The following is a 24607-nucleotide window of genomic DNA, read 5'->3' on the forward strand; positions in this document are numbered from 1 at the left end:
CTGCTTTTAAGAAACTTAAAAAATAAAATGCTTTGTGTACTGACAACATGCAGTAATTCAGAGGCAGTTCTGCTGTTGTCCATAGTCACCTGAGTGTTATCTTTGCATCCATCCAAACCTTCCCGAGAGAGAACAAGTCTTATCACTCTGTAAAGGAAGTTACCCACCTGCTGTTGTTAATAATGTGTTAGTGCTCCTCAGCAAGAATTATAGATGTTCAAGTTGCATTGCAAGCCTCCAAGAGGTAATGTGTTCATCCCCAGAAATACCTAATGGAGGTAACAGTGCTGCACACCACAGCAATGTAAGATGAACCTTTGTCACCAATATTGCACTAGCTCTTGTGCTTTGAAACTTCCTTTACTACCATTGAATTTTTATCAATGGATAATTTGTGCTATAGTTATATATGGTTTTACTAGTTCATGGCTGAATTAACCTTTTGCTTTCAAAACAACAAAGACAATCATTATTTATTATGCATGGGCTCTTCTCTCCAGAATGAATAATCAGTGCATCTATGGGGAATAATAGTCAAAAAGTTGAGTAATTCATACTTGGTCTGTCTTTGAATTTGTTGGGCAGTTCATGTGCTGCTCTGTTGAGAATAGGACAGACAGACAGTTGTCATCTTTGGCACAGAATGAACATTTCCTAAAGCTAACACTGCCCTGAATAACAGCCATCCCTGAATTTAAAATATTTGGGATTCAGAGTTTCTGTACCTTCCCTGTGCAGCTATGGAGGGAAGTTGCAAAATCCTGCTGAATTTATCACTTCTGTGGTGATTTCTTTTTGGCAGAGTGGGAGAGATGAGTTGCTTAACTTCCAAATGAGATGAATAGACTTCTCAGTGGGATTGAATTATTTTTAGATGATGTATCACTGGGATTTCTTACCCCAGTGTTTGATGCTTTTGGCTGAGATGATGAGCCTCCTCTGAACCCATTCCATGTACCTGACTCAGTGTGTGCTTGTGCGTTTTCACTCCCCTGTCTTTATTTTCCATCCTTGTTTCTATAAACCTGTGGTTCTGAGGGGAATTTGTACTGAACTTTGTGCCACTAGGTGTGGACCATCAAATCTGTCTTTTGAAGGAATAAGGCACGTTCTTCTACAGTTATTCTCTCACTGGACTACTTATAAAATGCCATGTTTACACAGTACTGATCCTTTTGCATCCTAGCTGATTTATCCTACCAGATATTTAGTAGTTTTTTTTTTTTTTATTAAGAACATAGTCTCATAATTTCTGGCAGTTTGGGTAAGAAGTTTACTTCTCTTTGTCTGAGGATGTTTGTTTAAGCAGTAATATTCCTACTGTCTTTAGAATTATAATTCGTAAAGCTCAGACACTTCCTTTTGGTTAAATATAAGAACCAAAGAGCAGTGTATTTTGTGCTGAAATAAGTATTTAAGAGAAATGGCTAGGCAGTAACAAAAGAAAAGTAGTTTTGTCTTTTTAGTGATAAAAGCTACACTTATTGGCATTGCCAGGGCTTTTTTCTCTATAAGAGGAGAAGGAAATAAAGCTTCCCGTTAGATGGTATTGTTGCACCTAGGAGTTTGTTTTTCATCACTACATCATTTTTTATATCTGCATTCGGTATTGAAAAGCATTTCCTTTGGCAAACAGCAGTTGAAAAACTCTGCTCGGTTCTGGCACGTGTGAATTTTTCATGCTGCTCCCAGGTTGTCCATCTGTAAGAACTGGCCCTGCATGAACTGCCAGCAAGGTGCAGAGAGCAAATACTGCAAATGCTCACAAGTCTTTTCAGGATGACCAATAAGTATGCTCTGTCTGAATAATTTCTATCCTTAAGTATATTCTTCTTTTTTTTCTTTTTCACCTTTTTTTTGTGTGTGTGTGTGTGTAGTCAATGCTGGATAGCCTTATTCAGCCCCTGATAACAGATTTATTTCATTGGGGAATAGATGATGTTCAATTAAAAGACGAACATGTTTCAGTAATGTTAAAGCAATGCTAATTCAAAATTGTGCATGCACACAAAAATGAATATTCACGGTCCCTCTCTGACTGGGATTTGGAATGATTAAATATAAATATTTTTGGATCCCTGCTGAACTGGGTCAGCTTTGTCTTATTTGCCCTTAAGGGGAAAAAAAACGTGTTATTTCATGTTTGCAATTGGAGTAGCCTGAGAGGTACTGGAATGAAGCCACAGTCCACCAGATCTGAATCCCTGTAGTTGGGTTTGTTACCTTTTATGCTGAGAGGTCGGAATATATGAAAGTGCCTTTGAAAGTGCTATACATCCTCTACTTGAATTCCAGCAATGGCCCCAAGAGATGTCCAAGAGCATCTATTGATTACAGGGTTTTTTTCAAAGGCACTTTTTCAATACCAGGACCAAGAAAAATGCAGGAACATGGGTAGAGTTTGAGTGGCACACACAGCTAAAACCACTTCTTCCCTATTGACAGTAACTTTTCCCCCAGCACACTATGAAGATTTATGGGTGTTTTTTTGCAGTAGCCAGATATCAGGCCTTTTTGTTTCCACTTTCTTTCCTATTTATGGTTTAGTGTGAGGTGTCCCTGCCCATGGCAGGGGGGTTGGAACTAGATGACCTCAAGGTCCTTTCCAACCCTAACTATTCTATGATTCTATGATTCTATTTCAAAAGCATATAGGACCTTTCACTCCAGAGGAACCTGCTGTCTAGTGAGCCTCAGAAATTGATGGGCAGCTTTGAATGTAGCTCTACCTTCAGGTGCAGAAAGCAGATTCCCTCTTCCTCTGTCTCCTGCAGCACCATCCGAATGGGCATCCCAGTTTCTCGGTGCTGCCCATGGACAGGTGGGTGTTGTCAGGCTCTGGTGTGAGAGCAGTTTGTTTCCTACAGAAGTATTTGGGAAATAGGCTGCATGTGCTGGAAAGATTCTATAAGCAGCATCAGGTATGGATAGGCTTTTAGTAATATATCACCATCCAAATCTCAGTGGGCAAGAGCAGACAGGACATCATCTTGCTACATTTGCAGATGTCATGGGTATGGGCCTGAGGAGCTGTGGCTTTGGTGGGTCTTTTTTGACACCTGACAACTGAGCAGGACTCACTTGGACAAAAAAACCCACATCTATTTCTTTTGATGAACGATCAAAAGAAACAGAGAACAAGTGTGAGGAGCGAGACAAGCCACCTACCATCGTGTACAGAGAGGGGAATTGTGTGGTTTCAAGAAGGGTTAGGATATAGGAGTTAATTGTGTGGAAGAATAGGGACAAACTGAATATAAAAAGAGCAAGAATAACAGAATGAAGAAAGGTGAGGGGGTTGAAGGGTGTGCTTGTTTAAAGGGAAGGGAATACATTTTGTTTCAAAAGGAACTGAAAGTACAGGAAGATAAAGGCAAATGTGAGACTGAAGATTTGGCTTCGAGATGCTTGCAACGTATGTCTTGACCCTGAACAAATGCAGGCTTTGCTGTTTGGAAGCAACTTCTTTTCCAGCAATTTAGCATCCACTGATGAGAAGAGGGTAATAGCCTTTTCTTTTGAATACTGTACAATCATAGAGTAGCTCAGGTTGGAAGGAACCTCAAAAGATCACCTTGTCGAACCTTTTGTGGTAAAGGATGTCTAGAGGAAATTACATAGCACCCTGTCCAATTGTAGATAAACCTCATTTTCTTCCTGAAGAGGTGAAAAAGGTGTGAGATTTTTCAGGCTCAAAGATTACAGATAAAGTAGTCTTTTGTTGTGATGTCCTGATTTTTATGAGTGTGAGAGATTAAGTCATATACTTCAGCCTGGGCAAGTCATCTGAAGCCAATAAAACTCTTGCTTTTCATGGTGTTCTGCACAGAAAAGAACAGGAGACCTTCTTTATCTCCAGTTTGCTGATTTCTGTATTACAGGAGGCAGCTGTGGGCAGTGTCTGTCACCTGTCCCAAATGCAGCTTGTGGAGGCTTGGCTTGCAATTGTGTTCAAAATTTAACTGTACTCAACTTCTGTCTTAGCAAAACACAGACTATGGGGGAGTGAGCTGGCCCCAGCTGGATGTCGCTGTCACTAGCCATTTACTAAAGTAAGGCTTTAGATCTGCTGGTTCAGTACACACCAGAAGAACATACTCTGAGCAAATTCTACCAGCCTGTAACCAGTCTATAATATTCTTATAAGCATGGCTTCATTTGCATGTGTTTAATAGCTCTCCAATAACATTGCACAGGGTAGAGTGGCTTTGTGCAGCTCATCTGTGAAGGAGCAGAACATATTTGGCCAGTAAAATGTTACTTAATCCTATTTGATTAAGCACCTCTGTGTTGATCATGCCAAAGAATATATGTGCATGTATGTCTGCAAGCCCTGGAAGTATTTTGACACAGTATGGTTTATTTAAAATGCATATTGTACTCAGAGAAATTTAAAGGCCTACAGGAGAAAATCAAATGTGCAGGTTTTGAAATATTTCCGTGATTCCCCACACCTGTGGAGACATATCTGTCTTTGTATTTCAGTGGTCAGATGCACTTATGTTTCACTACTTGTAATACAACAGTAGGTCTTGATGGCATCAGTAAGGAGAACTATAAGAAACTGAGGACTTGTCTGGGAAAGAAAATTCTAAGGAGTGATATAAGACAGCCTACTGCAATGGAGAGGGGAGTTACAAAGATGATGGAGCCAAATTTTTCCCTGCAGTGGCAGTGCTATAGTCAGGCGGCAGCTGCAGATTGTTGCTTGGGAGGTTTTTGTTGAACACAAGGAAAATCCTTCTCACTCAAAGGCTAATGCAGCACTGGACTGAGTTACCTGGAGAGGTGGTAAAGTCTCCATCACAAGAGGTTTTTGAGACTTAGCTGAACAAAGTCAGAGTTAGACTGACCTAGTGTTGGCAGTGCACCCACATTAAGCAGGACCCTGGCTGCATGATCCCCAGGGGCTCCCTTCAACTAATATGGCTTTAGTCTGTGATTGGTGAACAGTTGTATTTCAGAAGATTGATCATTTGAAGATTTAGTATTTTTAGATCAGAAGTAGATTTTTGAGTTGAGCTTTGCTTCAAAGCAATACCAGAACTAGTATCTGAAGTCACTAGTACATGAACTCTTTTGAAATTTTCAACTCTGAATGGTTCAATTTTGTATTAAAATTACAAATTATTGTAAATCTTAACATGCTATATCTAAATTAAAAAGGAAAACCTGGGTGTAACTGTGGGTGCAATAGCAGCTCATAATAAAAGACATTTTGCACTTTTAATCTGACCAAGAATTAAAAATACAGCGTATGAAGGGCAAGTAGGAACAAATACTGACAGCTAAGACTACTCTATTAAAGGATGGGGGGGAATCTTCTTGTGTAATAGTTGGAATTCATTGAAGTGCACCTGTAATATGAGTAGTGCTAATTACTGCAATTTGAAGCTATCACATACTGGAACTGTCACTGGCAATCTAGCCCTACCTTTCTGCTCACAGGAATCCCAGTGCAGCTTGTTGTCAGCAGGAATCACTGCCGAGTTTGGACTCAGTGACAGTGCACTGATTGATTTATTACTGGAATCAGCTTCCCTGTTTCACTTCTGCAACTTCTCATTTTAGGGCTTCTTCAGTAAACGCCTGAAAGGGTCCATCAAGAGGACAAAGAGTCAGTCGAAACTGGACAGGAACACAAGTTTCCGTCTCCCATCTCTCCGCAATGCTGATGACAGGTAAGGTTCAATGCATCACCCAAAACAGTTGCTCCTAATTCAGAAGCACTTTGCAGAAGCTGCATGCAGAAAGTGTATGCACTCAGAATGAGAGCAAAGAATGGGATTTATTGTTAAACTCACAGATGGGTGGGGTTTTGGGCTGACTCCAGTACATGTTAGAAGTTACTTAGTATACAGTGCACTACTGACACAGGACTAGAAACTTCTGATGTTCTTAATATCTGACAAAAGGTTCAGGTTAAGCATATGGACTCAAATACCTTTTTCTGCAAATGTTTTAAATATTTTAAGACTTTAAATTTCATTATACAAAACGATTGGATTGATCAGCTTTAGAGAAACTTGCCTTGTTGAATGCAATACTTACCTGCAGATCAGTGCTGATATGAGGAATTGTGTCAGTGAGAGCAGATTAGTTCCGCTAGCACCGGCAAAGCCCAGAGACGTGTGGTGCAGTTCAGGCACATTAAGAATCCTTGCTAATGTCAGTCTACTGTATAGGTACTGTAGTGTTACTACAGTGAACAGATGGTCTGTTTTTCAGAAAGCAGGAAAACTCAGTAACTTCTGACCATCTTAGTGCTCCATTTGGTATATTACTTGTTTAGTTTTTGGCTGGCAGTTCAGACTGGAATGAATTGTATATAAGGCAAGCAAAAGCACTTACACCAGTTTTTCCTAATTATTTGTAAAATCTCTTGATTGTTTTATTAAACATTACCCTGGTTTACGTTCCACAGTAGCCCAGCAGGAGAACTACATTGAGTGAAAAAAAACAGGTTGCTCTGTACTTAAGGCCACGACAGGCTTCTGTGATTCTACAGTTTAGTGCATTTTCCCTTCTCCTTTAGCTGAGTTGAATTCAGTAGTTGTATCTGTCATGCTGTGCTGCTTCAATCAGTGGTGCTGTCTCCTCCATCTGAAAGTCAGAACCATAAAATCATGGAGATAGCAAGGCTTTCGATGTTAGAGGTCTTGTTAACTTCTTGAGGTGCAGAAAAGACTGCTGTTTATCAAATGTGACCAAGGATATGGGCGATTACTATAGTCATAGTAATGTCCACTCTGTTTTGAGACAAGCTTTGTTATAAGTCTGTGTTTTCAGGGACTTACAATGTAGCTATAAAAAGCAACTCAGTAAGCACAAACATGTTAAATAATACCACCATGTGATAAAATAACTTGTTAAATAACCACCATGTGATAAAATACTGTTGTTTGTAGTCAGTTTTGCTTGAAGTTTTGTAATGCAAGAATCTCTTTGCCATAAATAATATATTTGTCTCTCCCTAACTTGGTACTCTGACACTTCCTTTTGCAGTGTTATGGAAATGCTGTTGGTACTGGGAAAGCCAATAAATTTAGCTGCAATTAATCTCCACAACTTTGGTTTAAGACATAACATTATACACAGCAAAGCTGTCTTCTTGTTAAAACCAGATTCCCCTCTACTTCTGCCAGTGTGGGAATGAATTGTCAACTAGACTTGAATGAAATGTGGATTTTCTTTGATGGCTTGCAAAGCATAAAATCCATTGCATGACATGATAGCATTAAGCATAGCTGGTCTGTTCTGTCAGTCCTTTTATGTCTCCTTGGCAAGGATTTAAAAAGGAGGATGCAGGAGCAAATGAACTGAGAAGTTCCAGTGACAGATTCCATGCAGAGGTCTGGAGGAACAAGCTCTGGAAAGCCAGTGATGTGCCAGATGTTAGACAGGGACAAGCTGGTGGTTGCTCTTTACATTCCCTCCAGTCATATTCCCTTTGGCCTTCTATACTAGTCTTATAGCAAAGCATCTTGCATCTGTAGGGCGGGAGATGGAACAGTGTTTTGAGGATTTTGTGACTTGGTATGTTTATTTGCTACTAATGGAATGAAGCATTTTTTATACTGGTCTGTGTGTCCTTCCTCCTCTGAGGTATATCTGCTGAAGTGAACAGAGGGTACAGTTTGGAGGCAAGGGAGATCACATGAGAGTAGTCAAGCTATGTGGAAAGCTAGCTGAGATCAATTTTACTTGGAGATAAATCTTTGCACAAAGTATAGCTGTTCAAAAGCATGAGTCTCACCTCAAGCTCTGTTGGAAGCCTCATGCTGCCCATGAGGGTCAAAACTTGCTGATGAGGTGGTTTGGTCTTTGGGTTTGGTTTTGGGATTTTTTTGAAAGAAAGCATAACAGCACTACTCAACCTTGTAGTTACCTTTTGTTGGAAAGATCTGAAGGTTTAAAGGCGTTGTCTTTGCATTTGTGGTCTAATCAGACAGTCCAATTGGATATACAACTTTGAAAGTTTATGGTTAGAGCTATTACTTTTCTAATGGTATTTTATAAATGAAACCATAAAGAAAATAGTACCACTGTAAAGTGAAACTTGCCGGTAATTTCTGCCTTCCCTCCCATGTTTCATTCTTTATCTAGGGGTGCCTGTAAAATGCAATTGGTGGGTAGAACAGCAGGAAAAACAACTCAGACCATGTGGGAATGAAACACTGAAGATGAGGAACAGATTAGTATTCTGGGAGGATATGGGTTGGAGGAAAGAGTAGGCTAAAAAGATTGATTTGTGTTTTAGAACTATGCTGTTGTTTGGGATTTTTTCCAATAGGACAAATCAGTGACAACTGTTTCTGCCTAAAAGAAGGTAATACGGAGCATCTGACTCTTAATTCATGAGAGGGAATTGCCGTTCTCTCACCTTCTGCTCTCCCTGCTTTTTCTAAGTGTCTTTATCTGTTGCAGTAAAAACTTTCCTGTCCTACCCCTGTGAGTCAGCCCTTTCCCATTTTAAGCAGGTGGTTCTTGTTGATGTCATGGTGTTATACAGGTTTTCAGGGCCAGATTTACTTGATAGCATCAACCTTTTCTTACTCTGACAAATTCAAGAACCCTGTCTCAAAGAAAGTGTTATACAACTTCATAAATTACAACCCTGCAAGGATTAGAAGCAAATAGAGGCTGCTGTCAAGTTGCTTTCTCATGCTTTTGTAGTGTTAGCTCCTGTTAAGAAACAGGTTATGTTTATAGATAAATACCTATAAAATTCTGGAGTAAGGAAGATTAGTTATCCTCATGCGCATCAAGATTTGGAATATTGTTAACACTGCATGCCATGTCGGATGGTGACAAAGGATGGATGCAGTTTGTTCAGAGTTGATTTAAAATAGAAAAGATTCAGAAATGCTGTAAGGAGGAAGTGATGGAGCTAAATTGCATATTTGTTTTGTAATCAGATTTTCTATTTCAGCAGAAAGCAATTGGCAAGCCTGCTTTGCTGGCTTTTAACTTAGTATGTCTGGATTAGTGGATGGGCAGAGGAGAGCACTACAGTGCTACACCCTACAAGCCCACCATGGCTCAGCATCCAGGAGTCATGTAGAAATCCACAACCTCTCAGCCTGTAGTGCTCATCACTTCTATCACTCCAGCTTCATATTGTTTGCTGGGTGGTCTGTTGTACTTGAAAACTTGTGTTTTGTCTTCACATGAGAAGTCTTAGACTCTGCTTAGTTATGACTCATGCCAGATGTGAATGAAGCTCTTCAAATATGTGGCCAGTGCAACATCTCACCAAGTTACCAACAGCTCTCACCATGAGGCTATCTGGCACCATGTTACTGTCTCATCTTTCACAGCTTTTTTAGCCTGTTTCCCACAGCATTCTTTGAGCACTTCAACCCACACGTTTGTCTTTAACATTTTCTCAGTGTCAGTAATACATAAAACATGTTAAAAAGCATGAGAAAAGACTTAAGGAAAATTACATTTGAAAGGAGAGACCAAATTAATATTTTCAGTTTGCAGCCAGGAATTGGAGAGTATTTCCAAATAGACCAACAGTTCTTGCCTCAGTTTTGTTTATGGTGAGGAAGCAAAAATGGTTGAGACTGGCTGCATATGGTCTCAGCAACTGCAATAAAGCTCTGCAGACAGCTGGGAGGGTTTTGCCCTGTTGGGATTTACTGCCACGTGGGAATCCTCCTGCTTTACTAAAAGTCATTTTATGGCATTATCAGATAGTCGTAGACGAGCACAGGATCCATTGTGTGTTTGCTCAGAATGGGCTCCAGCAGGTTGCAGGGAAGAGGGTAGCCATGGCTCTGGGGTTCATGGTGAAACGGTATCGCTGCTCAAATGACAGCTTTTTCTACTTTCGGTAAGTTCTCGCTCCTCTCTCCTTCCTGGTTTCTTTGCAGTATGAAAATAGCACAGATCGCATAAATAATAGAAATAAATCTTGCCATGTTTTTCATACTCATTCATTATAATTTAATGCTGGTTTTTAAAAAAAAGTGGGTGATTTTTATCCTGATTTAGATGTAAGGATAAAAATCTGTGTTACACAATATGTTGCTAAGGCTTGACTCACTCAGAGCCTGTATTCATTCAGCAGCTCTATCTGCTACTGGAGTACAGGGAAAGGGGAGGAGTGGTTTGTTTCCGGAGAGACGTCTCACTCCTGTTTTGATGAACGTATTTGTTTCAGCCAGTTCTTTCAGTCCTTATGCAGTCATTTGTTTGTCAGTGAAAACTGAAAAAGATCTCACTCTTAAGCCTGTTTCTCCTTCATCTTCACGCTAGACTGCTCTGTCCCACCTGCAGGCTCACTTGATCCCTTTATAAAAATATACTTTTTAATGGCTGGTGCTTTTCTGCAGATGCTGGGCTCATCCACACAGCATTCACCTATAAATTTCTTAGCATATAAAGTTCTTAGTGAAATGAAACCAAGTCAGTTAAGCATCTCTGGTTCAGCAAAACAAAAGAATTTGAAACGTTCATAGCAGAGACCACAGTTACAGTAGAGTGAAGAGAATGCTACCGCTATGGAATTCAGCAGCCTGTTTGGATGCACCATATGAGATGTCTGTTAGACAAGCTGCGATCTGTAGGGAGAGCAGGCGGGCAGGAGAGGGCTTTGCAAACCCAGGATTCAAACAAGACTTCGGGTAGGGCCCTGCAAGAAAAGACCAGAATCTCAATGGAAGGCTAAAGCAGTATGTGCAGAAAAAGCCAGTGTTTAACTGCAGCTGAGCAGAACTGGAATCTAAAGAAGTTACTCTTAAGTTTCTGATTTAAAAGAAAAAATTAACAATGGAACTGGTTAGACTTGTAGAATTGTTGACCAAGTAATATGATATTCTACTAATTGGCAGTTGGAAAACAAAGTGGGGTGTGGTGCCTGCAAAATGAACACTTGTACTGGGAAACCTGATGCTGCAGCACTGGTAGAGCACACCCGTATATTGCCGATGATGTCGACCTTAGGGTCCAGTTCAGCAGGGCTGGGATTTCGAATAGCAGCGCTGAGCAGAAAGTTCACTACAGTCCAAGCTTTCTCCTGCGACTTTGCGAGTGGCTAAGTATTGAATTCAGCTTTCTGGTCTTGGGGAGTGTCTCTAAACACACGGGTATTGTGCTGGAATTATTTGAAGCATGCGGACGTACAGTTTCTCGTAAAACCAGTGGAGATGTGGCTTTAGTCGCGTTCTTGGGCTGAACAAAAAACACTTTTCAGAATTCTTTGCCTTCGCACCACTTGAGTAAAAGAAACAGATTATGGGATTTGTTCCTTGCTAGGTCATTTCCATACAAATACTTTTTATTTTTTTTTTTTATTATGGATGTCCACAGGCTTGTTTTCCAAGCAATATAGTGCTCTCCCTGGAAAGCTCAGTAATTGAAAGTGTTTTGTGCTTTGCAGGTTGGCTTTTAAATAGGTCAAAATCAGCAGGAGAGCTTCATAACCAGAGCAATTAAGAGTTTAACCCTTTATCCTACATGCCTTATCGACAGTAGAGTATAATAGGAGTCAGATAATAGGTTGCTGTATGCCATGGGCGGCCACTGAAAGCCAGAGGTTTCTAGTTCCTGGCTTACAACTGAGATCTTCCTGTAGTGGAAAATTACTGAATGATGGTGTGCAAGGACAGAGGGTCAGCTTGGGGCTGGGCCAGCAAGATGGTGTTGTTGAAGAGATCTTTTTCAGTGGCAGTTGCATGCTGCTGCCAGGTCAGTGGTTTGGGGCATTGACTGGGCTCTGATTTAGAAGGGAATCATGCAGCTCTCAAGACCAGTACTCCAGAACATGTAAAAAGAGGTGAGAAGTTTAAAACGTTCCCTGATATGCTCCTCCTCTACCTGCTTTTCTTATTGGAAAAAAGATGGAGAATACCTATGTCAGAATTGTTTGGTGCTATTCGTAACTATTTGCTCTGAATTCCTAAGTCATTCCTTTGCAACTTTTTTGTCTTTCTATATAGTGGAAAGAAGCTGATCATTGGAAGTTAATTGTTATTTAAAACAGGATTTGTGTTGTTAATGGAGCTGTTTAACAGAAACAGATTTGTACAAACAACCCTTCCCCCACCTTTTGCATGTGTGATCTTCCTGTTTACAGTAATCTGCTTCTCTGGGATTACCTCCCTCCTAACAGACACTCTAAGCAATATTAATTTTACCAGTAGCTTCCTACCTAATACAGGAAAGACCCTGTTAATCCAGCCCATTTGCTGGACATTTGCTGGGAAGTAAGTTAGTGGCATCTCTGAGGCCAAAAAAATGGAAGCCAGCAAGTAATTTTCTTTCAGTGTTACTTACAGCATCAGAATATCAGATGAGGTGTTAAAGCATAAGAGAACTATTATTTCTGTATAATTGTTGCCTGTATTGATTGGGATGCTGCTGATTTAAGCACAAGTCACTGATTTGTTTTGCAAATCTATCAATAGATGAAATGCATACCATGGTGCTTACAAATGCATGTACTTGTGTTTGTAAATGCATGTGGTTGCATCATACCGACAACTTTACTCTGGTGTTTATGGAAGACAAAGTGCCAATTCTAAGCCACTTAATCAGTTTATTGAGCTGTTTTAAACATGGTAACTTCAAGGGATTGCTGTAGACAGACTTCCTCAGCCCCCGGACCCTGAGTCAACAAAATTAGCCATGATCTGCAACAAAACAAAATGTACAAAGCTAACTAGTTACAAGAGCAGTAAAGCAGAATAGCTGCTACCAATGGATTTAACTTGCAAGACTGGATGTAGAGGCATGGAGTACAGTTGCTTTGTGTACCTGTATTTGCCCTTGTCCTGTCCCCAAAGGCTGTTTGAGAGGCATTGCGGGCGATGCCTCCGTCTTTCCCACTGTCTTTAACCGTCCAGGTCTCATAAAGGAAGAGGAGGGACTGCTTTCTTTCTTGAGAGGTCACCTTTGCCTCCCCGCGCCTGCTGCCTCTCCTGGCTGCCGGCTCCCCCTAATCTCCATACAGGAGGCCGCTCCATAGCAACACGCACCCGGGAGCCTCTTCCTGGAACCCGCAGGGCCGGGTGGGAGCGCAGCAGACGGAGACAGATTTCTTTATTGGTGCGGCTGTGACTTGTCTTCTTGCCCCAGCGTATCTGCCTGGCATGATGCTCGTCTGAAACTTGTAACCTAAGGCTTGAGGAAGAGTTCCTCCTGGATTTTGGTGCCTTTCTTCCTCTCCTGGCAGGTCTTCTTGTCTGAGATGTAGCGCAGAGCACGGAGTTTGAAAGGAAGGGCTGTGACATGTGGCACCGCTATGATTTGGGGATGCACTGCTAAGTGGCTGTATAATTGTTCCATGTAGGTGTGCTCTATTTGTCGTACTCCAAGTGCAGCTTTTGCTTAACTGGGATTTGTAAAATCTCTTTTTCTTTCTCCTTTATTTGCCAATTATTTTTATTTCCCTCCTCTTCCCTCTCTTTATGCCCACTCCATGCTTTATTTCTCTGACAAGGAGCTAAGACGGGAGTTGTCTGCAGGCTCCCAGCCAGCTCCCCTGCATCATGCAGTGAAGTACTTTGTTAGGACTGGAACTGCTGAGAGTTTGGGATAGGGACAGAAGCCAAGTGACCTCAGCAGTGCTTTCTTGAGAGGAGAAATTAGAGAGGATTTTGCAGAGATGATATTAAAGTGATGTATTGTGGTGTGTTTATTTTAGACTTGCCCTACCTTAACTGCAGCAAGTGTTCAATTATACATGGCTGTGGTTTTCAGTTTGCGTTGGTACAGCTGCTGCTGTAACCTGTTATAACAAAGCATGCACAGTGCAGCCAACGCATTTGTACCAGTGCTGTTGTTTTGCATTTGAAATCAGTGTCTTTGTAATATCCCTCTGATGAAAGGTTTTTGCTGCCTGCTCTTAGGTCATTCAGTATATTAAATGGGAACAAAGTTCTCTCTTACTGTTTAATAAATCTTATCATACATGAATCTACCAGAACACCTTCAGCATTTAATTTTGTACAAAAGAGCAGTCAGATGAACTCTGCTTGTTGCTTTACATGTATCCTTTGTGATACCAAGTTATTAAGCAGCTTTAGAGGTACTGAATATGCCTTTTCCAAATGGTGGGGGTTTTTCTCTGTGTTTCCCCATAGAATTGCCTAAGGCTAGAAGGAATTTGATTTTGCTAAGGGTACAAAATGAGGAATTTATTTTTTTTATAAGATATGTGAGAGAGGTATATAAAAACTACTTATTTTTCAAAATAAAGGAGGTCTTAGAGGTAGCTGTGCTTTTCAGTGCTCCATAAATACATTTTAAAACATTTTCCATTTGATACTAAGCCTTGATAAGGGGGATTGAAGAAAAGAGGAACTACTGTGGAAACAAACACAGGTGAGAGAGCATCATTTCTGAGCATCACTTTTCTCTGAATAATGTGCAGACAACTGATGCCTTTCTACTTTCACATCTATTCCTTGTGCTCAGTCACACTTGGTAGATGTGCAGCTGTATTTATGGACAGACTTTCATGGATCACTGAACAGGGATAGTGACCAGCAAGAGCTTCAATATTTTGTCAAAATCTGGACCTGCCAGGTTAACAGCTCCTTTTCTGCTAAGCTGGGACTCTGCTTTTCCTCCTTGTTCATGATCTGTGAAGGCTTTGAGTTACAGCTAGAGGAAAAATGTGTGCGCAGTGTTTACCTTCTGAAGTAGAACTGCTAGTTGTGCCTAAATTATCATATGACTTCGCTGCAGAAGCTTACAGTTCAGGTGTCAGTTTGGAGTTGGAGCACAGGGGGAACCACTGTTACCTGTAAATTGAGCATGTTTTACAGTGCTGACAGCAGAGCACCCTCCTATGCACAGATTTGGGACACATTGAATTGGGAGTATACAAAAAGTGTTAGAGCACATTTTATAATGTTACAGTTGGGTGCAAAAAGCCATGGAAGTGGAAGGAAGGATATGTTTTTGAGAACTAATCAAGAACTGGTGGGGGCAAAGGGAAGATTGCCTTGATATAAAGGTTCTGTGAGTTCGGGAGATGCCAGCTCTGGTCAAGCTCAGGGATTTACAGGACAGTCAACTGAAAAAGAGAAGCACTGTGTGTGAGTGAGGGGAAGTTAAAAGAGAATGGAGATGTAACAAAAAAATAAAAACCAAACAAAAACCTTAAAACTGGAATGAACAGCTGAAGAACAAAATTAAAAATTTAAATGTGGGCGATTGACTTAATCACTGTGAAGGGGGAAACTGCATTTTTTTACTTTATTGTAAAGGCTTTGTATAGTAAGAAAAATAAAGCATATTGGGAAGGGTTGTCTGCTATAATGAAAGTAGCTATCATTCTGCATTGGTTTAGACATTTAGAAATTGGCATGCTTCTTGCTGTTGGTGCACAGCATTGATTTAGTAATCCAGATAGTAGTAAATATTTTCAGCAATATATTCAAAAACCTATCTATGTTTTTTTTTTTTTCAAATTTCAACAGCTAAGTGCTGAACTTTGTTTTGCAGCTTTTCTTTCACTTATGTCTCAGAAGCTACAATTTCTAGGTCAGTGGGAATGGACTTCCTAGGCTTGGGTAGCTGCGTATTTCCTTAGGAGTTCGTGATTACTGGCCTATTGTTATTTTCATAAGGTTTACAGATTAATTGTAGAAGTTGTTCTGAATAAACACCAACAAGCTACAGCTTTCTCTGAGATCTCGCCTGCTCTTTTGGTAATTGTGAGAAAAATAATGTTTCCTTTCCGCTTTATTCTCCTACAGGTCACGTGGATTGCCAAAGCTGAAAGAGTCCCGTTCCCATGAGTCTTTACTGAGCCCAGGCAGCGCCGTGGAAGCCCTGGATCTTGGGTCAGAAGAAAAAGTCTTTGTCAAGCCACTTCACAGCAGTATCCTTGGACAAGACTTCTGCTTTGAGGTAAAGAACGCCCTCCAAGCACACGGCCAATTATATGCTGTCAGTCGGTCTGAGCCCTTGCAGTATGCATTTCTGTGACTTTGTAATTGGAGAACAGATGAGCAGCCACTGCTATCCTGAGGTTTGGGTGCGGGCTGCCTAACCAGCACGCAGTTCTAAAGTCCTTGAGGCTAATGGCATCAATCACTCAATGGAGAGGAATCTTTTTCAATTACTGTATCTTCTAGTTGAAAAATTTCTTTAATTTGATAAATATCTAAGCAGTTGTAGTTTGCATGCAAATGTAAGGTTGGAATATACTATTGTTCATAAGCTGTGTATTCATCCTCTCCAAATTCACCTGAAATTAAATTTAGACAGTGTACTGGAACTGACAAATATGATTTCCAGTCAGAGCCCCCTTCCATTAGCTCAGCCTGTTCTCCAGTTGCTAAAGGAGAAGCTTCAGTAACCGCCGTCATGTCCATTGCACCATGGAGCAGGATGCAAAAAGATTCTCTTGCTGTTTCAGCACAGCCTGCAGCACAGCACTGTATGTCTCCTAGCTTTGCTTCACAAACAGGCTGTTTGTGTGAGCACAGTCCTTAATTCACAGGACCAACAGCATATTCGTGTGTGCTATTTGGATGCATCTAAGCCCATCATAATCTGTCATGGCAGTGACGGGTGACAGTCTGTCTTCAGTAGGATTAGTCAGATGTGTCTGAACTTCTGGAACAAAGATCTGTTTACAACCTGGAAAACTGCTCTGGCAGAAAACCAGCATATCAGGCTCTTCTCCCTCGGGATGCATCCAGGAACTGTTCCTGTTCACTTCGTCTCATTCTTCTGGTTGGAAGCACTTTCCAGCTTGTTTCAATCTGGGGGGTTGAGTGAAAAAACTGGCAATAACTTAGCTCTGAGACTGTGGCCTCAAACTGCTTTTTAATTGTGTGCAGAAATGACTAGAAAGAGTAAACTAAGCTTGTCAGGCCACACGAAAGTGAAGGAAACCAAGGTAGTTCCCTCTTGCATTGAAACCAAAGTTTCAGTATGTATGGTATTGAGCATCAGGGCTGGATCAGAGCACAGCTGCTTTGGTTGCTGTATAATATATGGACCCTTGGAAATATTTTCTATTTCCTGAAGACACCATTTCCAGTGTGTTTTGCCTTATACTAATACACTGTTTAGTTCTGTTGGTCCTTATGCTATCTGCATCATCTGCCTCTGGGGCTTAACAGGGAAAACTGCAAGTGTTTAATAGCTGTGGATCAATTAACAAGTGTTTAAAAAATTAACTGGTTGATTAAAGCCTTGTTTTAAAGTCTTTAAGAGAAGCTTTTGGTGCTCCTCAAATGCTTCTTCAGTCACATTAATTCAAGCTGAGGGGTTTTTTTTCTGTCTTCATTCTTGGGCCTTTTAACCTCTCTGCCTTCTAGGCTCCCATATTGTTTTCCTGGCTTTTTAGTGTTTACTTTGTTGCTCAAGCATTGCTTATCTTCCTTGCTTTTTGCAGCCTCTTACATGTCTCCTAGGCTTGCCTGAACTCAGGTTGTCATTCGTACGTTCCAGGTAACCTACTCCAGTGGCAGTAAATGCTTCAGTTGTTCCTCTGCAGCAGAGAGAGACAAGTGGATGGAAAACCTACGCAGGACAGTGCAGCCAAATAAGGTAACAAAAACTGTGGAAATAAGGCTACTGGGGAATAGAGATCGTATGACTGGATGTACCAGGGCTTCGCACAGATGCATCCTCAATTAATTTAGTCTGGGGAGACATCCACTCATCAGTGTATCAGAAAGCTGCTGTGTACTATTCTAGTAAGTCAAACCTTTAATGAATTAAATACATGTCAGTGTGCTTTCTAATACCTGCCCCAGACTGTGCTTATGATGTTTCAAACTGGATTTCTGATACCGCGTACCTCAGAAGGATGGATCATGTCTTCATAGGTTTCATGTTTTACTGTGGGGGCACAGTTGGGGGAGAAGGGGGGGTTGTGTGTGTGTTGAAACAGGACCAAAAGGAATTTGAGCCAGAGTGAGAATGGGGGTCAAGTTATTGATCAGCTTGGAAATGTCTGATAAGTCACCTTCATAGCTGGCATACTACCTTTGAGGGACAGACTGACAGTTTCCTTAGAGTTATTCACAAGAGTAAACAATATGGTGTGCCACACCAGTCTAGCAGCTTTGAAGGGCTCCTGTGTGGAGTGTTTGTTTTCTAAAGCATTTCGGATAGAACTTTTTAAGGAGACAAATGTTCTAGTCCCCACCTTTACCATACAAAAGACAGCCCTTCCCCTATGGTTTAGAAAATGTCTGATTTTCTAGAAGTTCTGAAGATCAGAGAATCTCATTCTGAACTCTGACCCTGTCCCTACCTTGGACATAAAAGGCAGCCTTTTGCTACTGTTTTAGAAGACAGAATCTTCAATTTTCAGGGATTTTGAATCCAAGCTGAGCTATTTCTTCTGCACAGGACAACTGCCGTCGAGCTGAAAATGTGCTCCGCCTCTGGATCATTGAAGCAAAGGACCTGGCGCCCAAGAAGAAATACTTCTGTGAGCTGTGCCTCGATGACACTCTCTTTGCCCGCACCACCAGCAAAACAAAAGCAGATAACATTTTCTGGGGAGAGCACTTTGAGTTCTACAGTCTCCCACCTCTTCACAGCATCACAGTTCACATCTACAAGGATGTGGAGAAGAAGAAGAAAAAGGACAAGAACAATTACGTAGGCCTGGTCAACATTCCCATGGCCAGTGTAACCGGTCGCCAATTTGTGGAAAAATGGTACCCAGTCAGCACTCCTACACCCAACAAAGGGAAATCAGGGGGACCTTCCATTCGGATAAAGTCCCGTTATCAGACCATCACCATCTTGCCCATGGAGCAGTACAAAGAATTTGCAGAGTTTGTTACCAGCAACTACACTATGCTCTGCTCTGTGCTGGAACCTGTGATCAGTGTTAGGAACAAGGAAGAGATGGCTTGCGCTTTGGTGCACATTCTTCAGAGCACTGGGAGAGCTAAGGTAAGAACAGGCATCTCCTGTCAAAATGATTACCTCTTGCTGCTGATCAGTGGTATCTCCTCAGCTAGAAGCTAGGTAGCCTGTGACCGTAAGCAACAGCAGGAGGCACTTGATGGGGTAAGACTGAGAAAAGGGTCTCAAAAGTATATTTGAAAAGGATTGGGCAATTTCATCTACCAGGAAAGCATATAGCTAGGCATCCCCTACAAACAATGATTTAGAGTTGATAGATTAAAGATGCTGCATACAAAGTATAAGCAGGAGGACTAACAATGTTCTTCTGAAAAGTTAGGGCCTGTACTTGAATCTTCAGCAATGTTTTCTGTTTTTCTAAAATCATGATACAGGATAAGAGATAAATAAGCAAGAGATTGGTAAACCAGGGAATTACTTCTATAAATAAGTCTCTAATACAGTGAGCAGCAGGATGCCATTGTTGATTCTGTGCTAAGTCAGCGAATCAATGCTTACATTGACTTGGTCAGCATTTGAACAGCCATTTGGGGAATCTATACTCAATTAATGGTGATTCCAGCTGCCTCAGGGATGTTATTAGGACTTGTGGGTGCACACTGATGGTTCTCTCCAAGGCAGCAGTTGGAGTGAGCCTCAGTTTCTTAAAATAGATTGTGGGACAATATCTTGTAGGTCTTGGGGAAAGTCTGAGAAGCATTAACAAGCATGGATTTATCTGGATGCTGCCTGCCAAGTGGGTGTGTGAGTAGTACCAAGCTGTAGTACTGCCACAGTACCCTGTTCTCCTCTGTGCTCTGTGACACTGTGTGAAAGGAACACAAGGTTGGTTGTCTGTTCAAGAGAAGCTGGTAGCTTGGATAGCTTCTCTAGGATTGTGCTGAAATCCTGCTGGAAAATAGGCTCTGGATTCCTGCAGTACTAGCTACAACAGGTAGATAAATTAAGTATTAGAACTTTCCCTTCCCAGCACCTGAATGTTTGAACGTCTGTTTACTGGAAGCATTGAGCAGCTTAGGCTGCCATAACCTAAAGCTGCTAAGAAGGTACATTTCCAGTTCACAGTATGTGGTGGTGATGCAGCGGGATACTTCCAGTTTATGCCACGTGAATATAATTCTCTCCAATTTTGCAGAAAAGAAACAGCAATAATGGATTGAAAACTAGGAGTATTCTTAATGTATTTTTGAGCTGTACTTAGCATACATAATTTGTTTTGTGTATTTTACAATCATACACTTACGGTGCATTATGGCTTTTGTATTGTAGTTAACACAGTGAACCTTACTACAGCAGTCTTTGAACTGTTGGGGGATGCTGGTGTTTGCATAAGAACCAGCAAGTCACAGTTATCGCTCAGTCCAACTTCCATTCTGGATTTTTAAATCCAAGTTTGTATGGGATATTCAGTATTAAAAGATAAATATGATATCACAGTTTCTTTCAGCAGACAAAGCCACTGATAAACTGATGAAGGGTTCTGCTCAGGATGAAACACAAGCCTGGCCATAAAGGTTTTCTTTTAGAGATTTTTGCTTTTCCCTTTATAATTTGTGATCTATATAATTTTATAAGTATAATAAGCCCTAGAGGAGCCTTAGCTATTTCCTTAGCTCATACTACATGTAGCATCTGCAGCTCTTGTCTCAGGCTGAGCAATTATTTCAGTAATCTTCTGGCTTCTCTGTTTATTTTCCCTTCTTGGCTTCTGCAGTTAGCCTGGCATGACCGAATCTGTTTAAAATAACCTATTGCCATTTGACCTTTTCCTTCAGGACTTCTTGACGGATTTGGTGATGTCTGAGGTAGATCGCTGTGGGGAGCATGATGTCTTGATCTTCAGGGAGAACACACTTGCTACCAAAGCTATTGAGGAATACCTGAAATTGGTAGGGCAGAAGTATCTTCACGATGCACTAGGTAAGAAAGTGCTTGTCACCTGTCTGCATTGCAGGGGCTAACCTTCGACTGTCTGTAACATGACTGAAGCCTTGTGCATCTTGGAATGTGGGATGGGAAGAAACTACCTCAGCACTCAGCCAGGTGTTTAGCATCCATATGGCAAAATGCATGCTGTCTTACTCTTGGTGCCCTTCCTACACACAGGAAGGTACTCTTTGGTGCCTGCAGAAGTGGCATTCAGGGCAAGGCAAACTGCATTTGATACAGCTGAGTCTCATTTAAATGTTGTATCACCATGTTATGTTTTTCTGGGTAACTTTCTCTTATATCTCTAGTTGTGATGAAGTGCTGTAATACTGCAGTTTATTTGTGGGCAATGGTGATTGTTCCATCTGAAATATGAACAGGCTTAAAAACCATTTTTTTGACACATAGTTTAACAGCAGAAATTGAGACAAATACCTAGTGTTGTGGTGTCAGGAGCGTGTCTGGTATGATGTGCAGTGTGGTTAGGTGAAGATTTCAGAAAGGGTTATGAATGTGAAGCATATATTTCACTAATCCACACAATCTTTGTTACCCATGATTGCACAATGAGCCACCCATCCCCCTGTTGTTTTTTGGATTAAGAAAGCTTTGGAAATTGATACAAAGAAAACAAGATCAGGCCAAAGCCAAGTCCCACACCACATCCTTTCACAAAAAGCAAAAAAAAAAGAGCCAGCTTGCTTTCCCAGCAGTCTTGCTTGTCCTCAGCAATCCCAGGCGCTGGCAAGTCATCAAGGAGATGGTTGGCTAAATTAGTGCTCCAGGGGTCAGGATAGTGAAGTCTGTGATTATACTCATTTTGGCCATTTCTTAAGTGTAATGAGCCTCCTCTGGTTGTCTTATTCTCAGGGGTGGAACCACTGAATGTAAGTCACAGTCCTGGGCTCTCACCTGGTGTGGACAGATGAGCAGCATGTTACTTTGTGCTATGCTTTGCAGCAGACTGAACAATCAGCTGTGGGACCAGCATATTACATTTGACTGCAAGCCCTTTAATGTGGAGTAATTACATAAAAATATTTTAAAATTAATGACTTTTAATATATATCATTTAGCGCTGAGTGATAAGACTGTAAATCATAGACATGAGAGATGGAAAATCCCCCTAAGGTCATCCAGCTCATCTGTAGCTCAGGGCAAGGTTGCTTATGACAATATACTCATTTAATTCATTGTCAGGTTTTAAATGTCATTTTGCTCAGATGCCATGTGCTTTGAAAGGATTAACATTACGCTTGGTGTTAGCTATTTAATACATCTGTAAGTACATCTTAGTATGCAATGAAGCCTGGATCTTGTAGACCACAAAGATTAAGTTTCAAATATGTTACGGAAAAAAAATTATTCAGTAAACAGCAGTTAAAGCAGAATTGGCTCAATAGAAGTGAGAGTTTTGCAAATACATCTTCTAGATACTCTCAGTAGAAATTTCTTTTGCACCCCACCAAAAAAAAGAAAAGCTTAAGAAAATGTGCTGCCTGCTTTGCTTGCAAGAACACTGCTGACTTGAGATACGGGGAGGGGGTTGGGAGGCGTTTAAGAATTTTTATGAAAACAAAGACAAAAAACCCTTTTGCACAAACAAGCCTTGTGGTGTTAGCTCAGAGCCAGCAGGAGCATCTGAGGAGATGAACTTAAAAGACATTGAATCATTAAGCAAATGAATAGTTTTTCTTAGTGAACAAGAGTTTAAAAATCACTTGGTGTGCTGATATGTAAGAGAAAAACCAGTAGGTAGTTTACTCCAGTATGTCAAAGGAAACTTCATCTGGTTTTATGTGTGTCCAGTTTCTGTTCTGATGCTGTAAGAAAAGGATAACAGAAATTCAAATGATTTTGAAAGATACAGGCTGTACAAATGTTGTAAGGTGTTAATAAGAGATTGAGAAAATTAGCTATATCTACCTAGCACTTGAGTATTACTCTTATTCAATAGCAAGGTGACATTTTTTAAAAATTAAATGTAAATTTAGAAATAATAAAAATAAATAGCATTGTCAAATGCATTTCCTGTGGCAATTACGAAGATGAATAGCACAACTTCTTTTCTCAGACTGTGGATAATTTTATAGTTGGTAATACAATTTGAATACAAAGTCAAATCCTGTTCTTTAGGCTACAAGTGAAGTGTCTGCAGGGTTTGTAAGCAAAGCCATCCTGTTATTGTACCTATATTTGAGGACAGCAAGGGCACGGGAGTCCAAACAAACTCCCATAGGCACCAGCCATCTAAACTGACACATCAAGTGCTCTGTTATAAAAGACCTGGAAGGACTTGTATCCCCAACATCTGGTGTCTGGAGGCTGTATTGCAAACACAGGGAACAGAGGATGCAGTTGCCAAGGAAAGACATAAGCAGGATTTAAAGGTGTGTTAAGAAGGCTTTTCATGTAACTACCCTGGTTTGTCATCCTCTTCCCTTTGTCCAGGGGAGTTTATCAAGGCTTTGTATGAGTCAGATGAAAACTGTGAAGTGGATCCCAGCAAATGTTCATCCAGTGAATTAACAGATCATCAGAGCAACCTGAAAATGTGTTGTGAGCTGGCTTTCTGCAAGATTATCAATTCTTACTGGTGAGGCATCTTCCCTCCCCTTTTCCCCCGTTAGGTCATTTGCTTAGAGGGTGTCCATTCCTCCTCTGAAGACAAGAAAACAGCAGTATGGGGAAATAGTATACACTCATCTGTCTTCTGAGACTGACTTAGTTTCCTTTCCTGACTGCCTTACTACGTGTGACACCATATTGCAGGTGGATCTTTTGCCCAAATTGAGGTATTCCAGTCCCACACATGATACCTGACAGGAGCATCTGCTGAAATACTCTGCCAAGTGAACACATACTGAGCTGTGACTCAATATGAAGGGAATAAAGTGAGAAGTTAACAGTTTAGCTTGAACTTGGAATAAAAAGTTGAAAGTTTTGATGTGTATAAAAACCTTCTAGACCTTTAAATCTGTAGAATTGAACAGGAAATCACAGGGAGAAAATGTTGGCAGAGAGATTTCTATTAATCTGTGTTTCTGAGTAGCAGTGAAAGAAGGGCCTTTCTGCTTCAGGATGAAGCACATGCAAAATACTGGGAGAGATTTTGACAAGCAAAATAAGAAGTTCAGTTAGAGAGTTGAGTTTAGTTCAGTGTGTTTTTAATGTTCTAACACCCTGTTTGCTCCATGGTAGCAATGGATAAGTTCTTAACTTGCAAAGCAGTGTGTCTGAAAATGGCTTCATTTAACGTATATGAGCAAGGCATGCTTTAAAGAGTACTTAAGTACTACCAGATTAAATAGGAATCTAAGAATAGATGCCTAATGACATTTCCTATCCTGTAGAGAGAAGGGGGGGGAGGGAGGGAAGAGCTCACAGATAATTATTGCAGGTGATTGGTCACCAGTTCAAATTTTTGCATTTCATTGCCCATGCAATTTTATTTCCTGGTTTATTGTTTCCTAGCGTGTTCCCTCGTGAGCTGAAGGAGGTATTTGCATCTTGGAAGCAGCAGTGCCTGAACAGGGGCAAGCAGGACATCAGTGAGCGCCTGATCAGTGCCTCTCTCTTCCTTCGCTTCCTGTGCCCCGCTATCATGTCCCCCAGCCTTTTCAGCCTCATGCAGGAGTATCCTGATGACCGGACGTCTCGCACGCTCACACTTATTGCTAAAGTCATTCAGAATCTTGCCAATTTTGCCAAGTAAGTGGTGGCATTAAAAATGAAATCTGTGCCTCTAGGTGTGCAAGTCACTGCAGATTACTATGGAGCAAGGAAAGCCCTGCTTGGTAGTCATGTTTGCAGGCAG

At 41.0% G+C, this 24607-nt stretch overlaps 1 protein-coding gene across 2 annotated transcripts in view; it reads left to right on the top strand.

The window, feature by feature from the left end:
- RASAL2 (RAS protein activator like 2) overlaps positions 1-24607 on the top strand; it is a 101622-nt gene that overhangs the window by 55399 nt on the left and 21616 nt on the right. For both annotated transcript variants that reach the window (XM_031049945.2, XM_005150195.3), the window contains exons 4-10: positions 5572-5681; positions 15717-15870; positions 17425-17523; positions 18334-18888; positions 20637-20781; positions 23242-23386; positions 24265-24501. In XM_031049945.2, the coding sequence (XP_030905805.1) occupies positions 5572-5681; positions 15717-15870; positions 17425-17523; positions 18334-18888; positions 20637-20781; positions 23242-23386; positions 24265-24501 (1445 nt within the window). The remainder of the gene's footprint in view (positions 1-5571; positions 5682-15716; positions 15871-17424; positions 17524-18333; positions 18889-20636; positions 20782-23241; positions 23387-24264; positions 24502-24607) is intronic.

The sequence above is a fragment of the Melopsittacus undulatus genome, chromosome 6 (genome assembly GCF_012275295.1).
Source record: "Melopsittacus undulatus isolate bMelUnd1 chromosome 6, bMelUnd1.mat.Z, whole genome shotgun sequence".
Lineage (NCBI taxonomy): Eukaryota > Metazoa > Chordata > Aves > Psittaciformes > Psittaculidae > Melopsittacus > Melopsittacus undulatus.